Source organism: Dipodomys ordii, unplaced genomic scaffold, assembly GCF_000151885.1.
Source record: "Dipodomys ordii isolate 6190 unplaced genomic scaffold, Dord_2.0 Scaffold146, whole genome shotgun sequence".
NCBI lineage: Eukaryota > Metazoa > Chordata > Mammalia > Rodentia > Heteromyidae > Dipodomys > Dipodomys ordii.
The window spans coordinates 1464925-1473171 of NW_012267362.1; the positions used below are offsets into that span (position 1 = coordinate 1464925).

The 8247-nt window shown below is 48.1% G+C and overlaps 1 protein-coding gene across 1 annotated transcript in view; it reads right to left on the bottom strand.

The window, feature by feature from the left end:
- Positions 1-5062, bottom strand: part of LOC105997419 (glutathione S-transferase Mu 1-like) — a 13751-nt gene extending 8689 nt beyond the window's left edge. The window contains exons 1-7 of the mRNA XM_013031843.1: positions 4974-5062; positions 4608-4683; positions 4137-4201; positions 3755-3836; positions 3550-3650; positions 2512-2607; positions 1819-1929 (exon numbers count right to left, since the gene is read on the bottom strand). Coding sequence (XP_012887297.1) covers positions 1819-1929; positions 2512-2607; positions 3550-3650; positions 3755-3836; positions 4137-4201; positions 4608-4683; positions 4974-5009 — 567 coding nt within the window. The 5' untranslated portion in view covers positions 5010-5062. The remainder of the gene's footprint in view (positions 1-1818; positions 1930-2511; positions 2608-3549; positions 3651-3754; positions 3837-4136; positions 4202-4607; positions 4684-4973) is intronic.
- Positions 5063-8247: the final 3185 nt, after the last annotated feature.

The following is an 8247-nucleotide window of genomic DNA, read 5'->3' on the forward strand; positions in this document are numbered from 1 at the left end:
AATCTTAGTTACTTAGGAGGCTGAGATCTGAGGATCCTGGTTTGAAGTCAGTCCAGGCAGAGCAATCCCTGTGATTCTTATCTTACCTCCATTTAATCAGCAAAAAAAAAAAAAAAAGCTAAAATTGAAGATGTGGCTCAAGTGGTAGAGTGCTAGCCTTGAGCAAAAAGAAAAAAAGAAAAAGCCAAGCAAGGGCATGAGGCCCTGAGTTTAAGCACACACACACACACACACACACACGGAGGAGGACCCATAAGGAAAGATAGAGCAAGTCCTAATCAATCCTCTAAGAGCAGAAAGTCCAATTTTCTCCACTTGTACCCCACCCAACTGCCAGCCCTGATACAGAGACTAAGCTAAATGACATTCCATTGTAATATGGGACTTATACCAAGGTTCAGTTTCTGGGCAATTTCTAAAGGGTTCAGTGTAATCTAAGGGTTGCCTGTATCAATGGATCAAGTCCACACTAGCTTCAAGCAGCAGCCTCAGCCCTCCCAGCCCCTCCCCCTCTCATCCTGCCTATCCCTCCCATCCCTCCCATCTCAGAGTCAAGCCAGCTCTTGCACAATCCCCAAGGCCACATAATCTGGACCAGAACCAGAACTGATGAGAACTTGCTGCAAAAGCACAACACTTCATGAGGAAGGGAAAACAACAAATTCTAGTCTGAAATAATTCACACCGATGCCTACAACTTCCAAATCTCCTAAAGTAGGTTTTTTTTTTTGTTTGTTTGTTTTTTGGGGGTTGTGGGGCTTGAACTCTGGGCCTGGGCGCTGTCCCTCAGCTCTTCAGCTCAAGGCAAGCGCTCTACCACTTGAGCTACAGCGCCACTTCTGGTTTTCTAGTGATTTATTGGAGATAGGAGTTTCACAGTCTCTCCTGCCCTGGCTGGCTTTGAACCGCGATCCTCAGATCTCAGCCTCCTGAGTAGCTAGGATTACAGGCGTGAGCCACCAGCGCCCGGCCTAAAGTAGGTTTTATGGGTTTCAAATATAAGGACTCTTGGTGCCCCAGGCCCTGCTGTGAGGTGAGAACAGGGCTGGGCTCCCCAGAACTAAAGTGGGGCACCTCACAGTCTGGAATTCCAACTATTCCATGCTTTACTCAGTGCCAAGATGGGGGAAGGGGTATCTCTCTGTATTGTACCCACCTGACATGGAGCCTCATAGAGAAAAGGTCAGAAAACATGAGTAAAAATAAGTTCATAGATCAATTCACAGATGAACCATCTGGCACATGCAAAGGAAGAAGGAAAAAACAAAGGAAAAAGGTGGAAGGAAAGGCCCACACCATAGAATACTTCTATCCTAGGCCTCTCCAAATCCAGCACCAACTACTGATCTGACTGGATTGAGCAAAGCCTCCTGCAGATCAGGTGTGAATACTGTCTGAATCTTGGGGATTCACATTAATCCCTCACCTCACTTCCCTAATACCTGTTGAATATACTCTGCTGACTCTGCCCAAGGTCCTGGGCAGTAAACCCAGACTGTATAAGGCCTGAAGATTTTCCTTTAGCAAAAAAAACCTGGAAAGCTACTAAATTGCTGCCCTTAGAAGTCAGAGGACCACAAGGATCCCAGAACAACCTCCCCAGCACTGAGATCTTGAACAAGTGACTCACCCCCTACACTCCCAAGTTCCTAATCTGTCCAGTGGGACAGATTGCTCTATCTGTAGGAATGCCAGCCCAATAGATGCAAGTTGCTAACTACAGGCCCTAGTTGCTCTTCATTCAGCTCTAGGCCTAGAAAAACATCCTGAAAAGAAGAAGGAGGTCATAGCCTGGAAAAGGAGGATGAGAGGTATCACCTCAAAGCGAGAAACGAAGTCTTTCAGGTTTGGAAATGTGTCCAAGCATTTGGGGTCAAATATGCGGTGCAAGTCAAGGATATCATAAGCCAGGAAATCCACAAAGGTGATCTGCAAAAGAGCCAAGGATAAAGGAGCATGAAATTCTTGTTTTCTTTATTTTTCTTTCTTTATTTCTTTTTTTTTTGTCAGTCATGGGGCTTGAATTCTGGGCCTGGGTGCTGTCCCTCAGCTCTTCAGCTCAAGGCAAGTCCTTCCACTCCTTGAGCCACAGCACCACTTCCAGCTTTCTATGGAGATAAGAATCTCAGGACTTTGCTGCCCAGGCTGGCTTTGAAACATGATCCTCAGATCTTAGCCTCCTGAGTAGCTAGGATTCCATGCCTGAGCCACCGCCTCCCAGCTTGTGAGCATGAAATTCTGTACTCTTGAAAGAACAAGTTCTCATTCATTCCCTTTTTAGTGTATGTGTGCCAGTTCTGGAGCTTGAAATCAGGACCTGGGCATTGTTCCTGAGATTCTTTTTGTTCAAGGCAAATATACATTATTTGTAACAGTTTATTGGAAGTAAGAGGCTCAGGTCCTTTCCTGCCCAGGCTGGCTTCAAACTATGATGTTCACATCTCAGATTCCTGAGTAGCTAGGATTACAGATGTGAACAACTGGTACCCATCTTGATTCCCTCCCTTTTACCTTGTCACCAACAAACCATGGCTGCTTCCCCAGGAACTCTGAGAAGAGCTTCATCATTCCAGGGAGTTGCTCCAAATACTCTAGCTTCAGTTTCTCCTGAGACAGAAAACAGCTGTCACTACCCTCACCCACAAATTCCCTGACATAGTGACCAGTCTCCACAGTGTTAGGCATAGCCCCAATCAGCAGACATCTACCCTCAGATGGAGACTAGATCGGTGTTCAGTCTTTAATAGACTCCTTCTGGATACTTCACCCAGTCCTTGAAAGGCAATAAAAAGTCAGACAAGAATGGGCCACTTCTCTTAAGGAAACATTACAATTCCTGATAGTCAAAAAACTTCCTGTGTGTCTAACCCGACTACCTGGCAGGTCTAGGCTGTGATGCCAGGCAGAATCAAAGAAGCAAGAACTAAAAGTACCAGTAGAGAAGATGATAGTTCTACCTGGAAAGTTTCAAAAGCATGAAATAAACATCTGAGTCCTTATCATAAAGCAAAGAATGAAGCTGAAAAAGAGGAGCAGAGGCCTTCTGGCTGGCCCCATAAGGAAAAGTAATTGATTCATGCTGATGTGAAGGGGACAGCACTAGGAAACATTTGGGCAGAGGTCAGAACTCAAGACTTCCATGACAATTCTGCATGTGGACTTCCCTTTCTCCTCAGTCAGTGTGTTTATTTCATGAACAGGTACATGGAATGAACCTGCTGGGAGAAGAGCCAGGGCAGAGGGCAGAAGTGGAGAGAATTCTGAAACCCTGACACTTTCTAGCACTGACTATCCATCTTGGAGAATCTAGACTGCTATCAGGTTAGTAGGGACTGAATCAGAATGTTCAGTTAATACAGTCCGGTGAGGGACACGGGTGGCAACACAGGAAACATCCTTGAAGATAAGGAGTTCTAATGAGTTCAAAAGTGAAAGAGGACCAGCAGAGATGGGAATTTAAAAGATTTGACTCTTGATCCAAACCCTGCCTGACACAGCTCATGGCAGAGGAGGAGAGGGACAGGGAGTGGGTAGCAATATATGACTCACAAAGTCTGGGCTGTAGCAGACTCTGGCTAGCTGATTGGAGACATCCATAGCCTGGTTCTCCAAAATGTCCACACGAATCTTCTCCTCCTCTGTCTCCCCACCTGCAGCCACACAACTCAGTTGCATCCTCTCCATCCCACCCCAAACAAGCCCAAGGGATGACCACTGCCTGTCCCACACACGCCCAGCCACCAGCCCTACTCACACAGGTTGTGCTTGCGGGCAATGTAGCGCAGGATGGCATTGCTCTGGGTGAGCTTGTGAGCTCCATCAATCAAGTAGGGCAGCTGGATGGACAAGCAGGGAAAGTCACAAGGGGCCCCAGGTCCCAGCAACCCTTCTCTGGGTTAGAGCAGACACAGAACCTAGCACTCAGTGTGCTTGGCATTGGTGAGCCCCACATAAACACACTTCAGAATGAATGCAAGAGTCAAGACATAGAGCGTCATAGAAAACCACAGATAGCCGGAAAGGAAAGGAGTAGAGCAGAAAAGCCCTGATCCTAGAAGCTCTCAGCTGGGCAAGGAAAGGGGGGAAGGAGGGAAGGAGGCCACACTTCCCTAGACCACCCCTTCCCCTGCACCTACATTGGGGAAGTCCAGGCCCAGCTTGAACTTCTCACTCAGCCACTGGCTTCTGTCATAGTCAGGAGCTGTGATAGATGAGATCAAGTGAAAACAAACCTCCTTGAGTACAGCCCTCCTTCCCCAGGACCCCCTGAGGCAGTGGATCTGCACTCTGGCCAGCTGTGTCCCACATTCCAAGGCTACAGGGGTGAAGAATGCTGGGAAGGCTGAGGGATCTAAGGACCAGGTCACAAAAGGTTTAGGCCAGTGCTAGACAACCCCACCCAACTTCAGACAGAGGGGTCCCTGGTCCTCCACTCCCAGCTCCTTGTAATGGAAATCCAAAGTGAGCCCTTTTAGGATTTGGGAAGGAGCAAGCTCTGGGTGCAGTTGGAGGCCTGCAGAGCTGGGCAACAGGTGACCACAGTATGAGTGGCTGGGCACCCCAATGGGCAAGAATTGGTCACAAGTCTGACCAGGAGGTGTCATTACCGTCCCCCATCATGTATCTCTTCTCCTCATAGCTTGTGTCTGTGTATTCCAGGAGCAGGCGGATGGCATGGGCCAGCTGGGAAAGTTGGCAGGTGAGAGAGATCAGAAATGGGGGATCCTGTCTGTGACTTCACCTCCTCCAGGTGAAGTCTAACAATATCTAACAATACTTTCCACATGCATGCACACTCTATGCGTGCACACACAGAAAGAAACAGGTCGCACGTGTGTGCCCTCTGGTAAGGCTCAGGCAGAAGACTCCAGCAAGTTCTGAGGAAGATCCCCATTCTAGAACTGCCTCCCCCCCAACCCGAGTCAGCTTCTCCCCATTCCTCGGCCCCTCCCACCCGTTAGTCGGTCGCTCACCCCGCGGATGTCCCAGTAACCAAGTGTCATGGGCATGGTGCTGGTATTATGGACCAAGCCACACTGGCCTAGGCCGACTTGGACTGTGACTTTACCCAGTGTCCAGTGGGGGTGGGCGGGGCTTCTGGCCCCACCCCCATGCCTCCCCTGGCCCCGCCCCTTCGCCCCGCCTCGCCCCCATGCTTCCCCTCGCCCCCACTGCTCCTCCCAAAGCTTCAAACCAGAAGGCCGGAAGTACTTTTTGCCCCCGCCTGCGGCTACGGAAGGAATAAGAACGGAATCCGCTTCAGGCCCGCCCCACCGGGCGGGCCGCGGTCACCGGAAGTGGGCGGGTGCGGGGGGCCAGGCGGGTCGGGTAGGCGCGGCTGCTCTCCCATTCTGGGCCCGGGTCGCTGATCCCTGGAGTCGGTGTCCGACGCGGGAAGCCCGGGCGTTCCTGGAGGTCCCGCGCCGTCCCCCGGTCTGCAAAGGCTCTGCCGACGCGCGGGCTCCGCTGGTGTTTCTGGGCCCAGTGGAATGCAGGCCGGGCGTCGGTGTTCCTCGGCCAGGACCCGGCTGGGTCCTGTGCTGGGTCCTCTATTGGGAAGCAGCCTGAAAGTGAATTCTTGTGTAGAAGCATTCCCACCAGGCAGTACTAACGCGCTCCCAAAGGGCCTGGCCTGTGAGCAAGCATGTGTCATCCCAGGCAGTGAGCCACTTCGTGCTGGGAACTTGCCAGAGTACGTGCACACACCTGGCAGGTACTGCTGAGCAGCCCTGCCTCTCGAAGCAATCAAGAGGGGGGTAAGGATAACCTGTACGGGGCTACTGCCAATACAGCATGGCATACTGCTTTACTTTCTCTGGTTATTGGGTAGTTCAGCTCTTTCCTTGCTTTCTCTTCTGTCTGCCTGCCCCACCCATTACAAAGAGTGGGCACTGATGCCTCTCATTATGATTGTAGAACCGCCTAATTCTCCCCTCAAGTCTGCCGTATTTTCTGTATTCATCTGGGTTTACTCCCATTGTAGCCCTTACGAAAAGGAATCGGAGGAGCCGGGTTCTGGTGGCTTACGCCTGTAATCCTAGCTATTCAGGAGGCTGAGATCTGAGAATCAAGGCTCAAAGCCAGCCCAGGCAGGAAAGTCCATGAGAGTCGTATCTCCAATAAACCACCGGTTTATTGTGCTAGCCTTGAGCTGAAGAGCGCAGGGACAGCGTCCAGGCCCAGAATTCAAGCCCCATGACCGAAAAAGAATAGAAAAAAGAAAAGGAATCGGAGGAACTTACCGGTGCTTGCCTCATCTTGGGGGCGCTAGTTACACTTTTTAGCTAAACACGATTTCCTAATGGGACAGCAGTTTTAGCAATCTGGAAATCTCTAACAATTGGTTGGAATCAATCAGTTTAGCAGGTGCCAGTCTCACAAGAGAGAATATCTTCATGGAGCAAAAATTGCACTAATAATGCATACTTTTTTTTTTTGGTCATGCTGGTACTGGTGTTTGAACTCACAGCCTTGAGATCTTCCCTGGCTTTTTTACTCAAGGCTTTCCACTTTACCACTTGAGCCACTAACAGCTCCACTTCTGGATTTTTGGTGGCTCACTGGAGGTAAGAGTCTCGTGGACAATCCTGCCTGGACTAACTTCGAAGTATGGTCTTCAGATCTGTCTCCTGATTAGCTTGAACTGCAGCTGTGAGCCACTGGTGCCAGCTCATTTGTTATTCTGGAGCAAGTCACTTTTGTTTATTCTTTGAGTTATAAAAACAGTTCCTCCAAGGCAGACTAAGCAAACAACTTTGTAAGCCGAAACTACCCCCAAATTAATCATAATTTGTTGATCTTGTTGACAGAATTGCAGTGACCACTGGAGCATTAAGTTTTTCCAAGACAAAAGGTTCGGATTAATGAGGTGAAAGAAGGGGCTACCGTAAGAAACCTGTTAAAAAGAAGTGGCCTTCTAAAGTTTTTGAAACAACAGCTATTAAATGTTTGTTGACAAGATCAAGTGAAGGCCATGGATCTAGCAATCCGTAGATTCAAAACATAACAATAATAGTCTATATAAAACATACAAGAAACATACAGTGGAACCTCACTTGTACAACTAATGTGTGTTAATTTTTAAAAGAAAGAACCAGGCACTGGGATTCAGCCTGTAATTCACTTAGGAGGCTAAGATCTGAAGATCTGAGTTCAAAGACAGTGATTGCAATTCTAAGCCAGACCAAGCAGGAAAGCCCCTGAGACTCTTCTCTTATTTCAAATAATCAGCAAAAAAGCTGAAAGTGGAGCTGTAGCTCAGGCAGTAGAGCACCAGACTTTAGAAAACAAAAAAGCTAAGGGAGAGCACAAGGTTCTGAATTCAAGCCCTAGTACTCTACAATATCTTCCCCACCATCTCTCTCTCTCTCTCTCTCTCTCTCTCTCTCACACACACACACACACACACACACAAGTGTATGGTGGATTTTTGTTTTTTAATCTTAAATGATAGAGAATAGAGGGACTCAGAATGTATTAAGATCAGGGAAGTAGGGGGGCTCTGCTGACTCATGCCTGTAATCCTAGCTATTCAGGAGGCTGAGACTTGAGGATTTTGTTCAGCCTGGGCAGAAAAGTCCGTGAGATGCTTATCTCCAATAAACTACTCAAAAAAGCCAGAAATGGAGCTGTGGCTCAACTGGTAGAGCACTCACCTTGAGCAAAAGAAACAGAAACAGTGCCCAGACCCAGACTGGCAAAAAAAGAAAGAAAGAAAGAAAAGAAAAAAAAAAGAGTCAGGGAACTAATATTTTAGAAATCTTCAAAGTAAGTAAAAATAAGGAATGGTAGGCAGAAAGAATATGGAATCTGAATGTTAATCTTTATCAAAAGTCTGGGGCAAAAGCTAACCACATAGAATATCAGCATCTTGGGGCTGGGAAGGTGGTTCAGTGGTAGAGTGATTGCCTTGCATGCACGAGGCCCTGGGTTCAATTTCTCAGCACCATAAACAGAAAAACCTGGAAGTGGCGCTGTGGCTCAAGTGGTAGAACACTAGCCTTGAGCTGAAGAGCTGAGTGACTGTGCCCAGGCCCAGAGTTCAAGCCCCATGACTGACAGATAGATAGATAGATAGATAGATAGATAGATAGATAGATAGATAGATAGATAGATAGATAGATAGATAGATAGATCAATCAGCATCTTCTGGAAAATTCCTAACAATATCACGTTAAGGTTTCCAATGTATGGAGGCCCAGTGTTTTAGAAGAGTTTATATCTTTCGGGCTGAATAATAATAGCTCA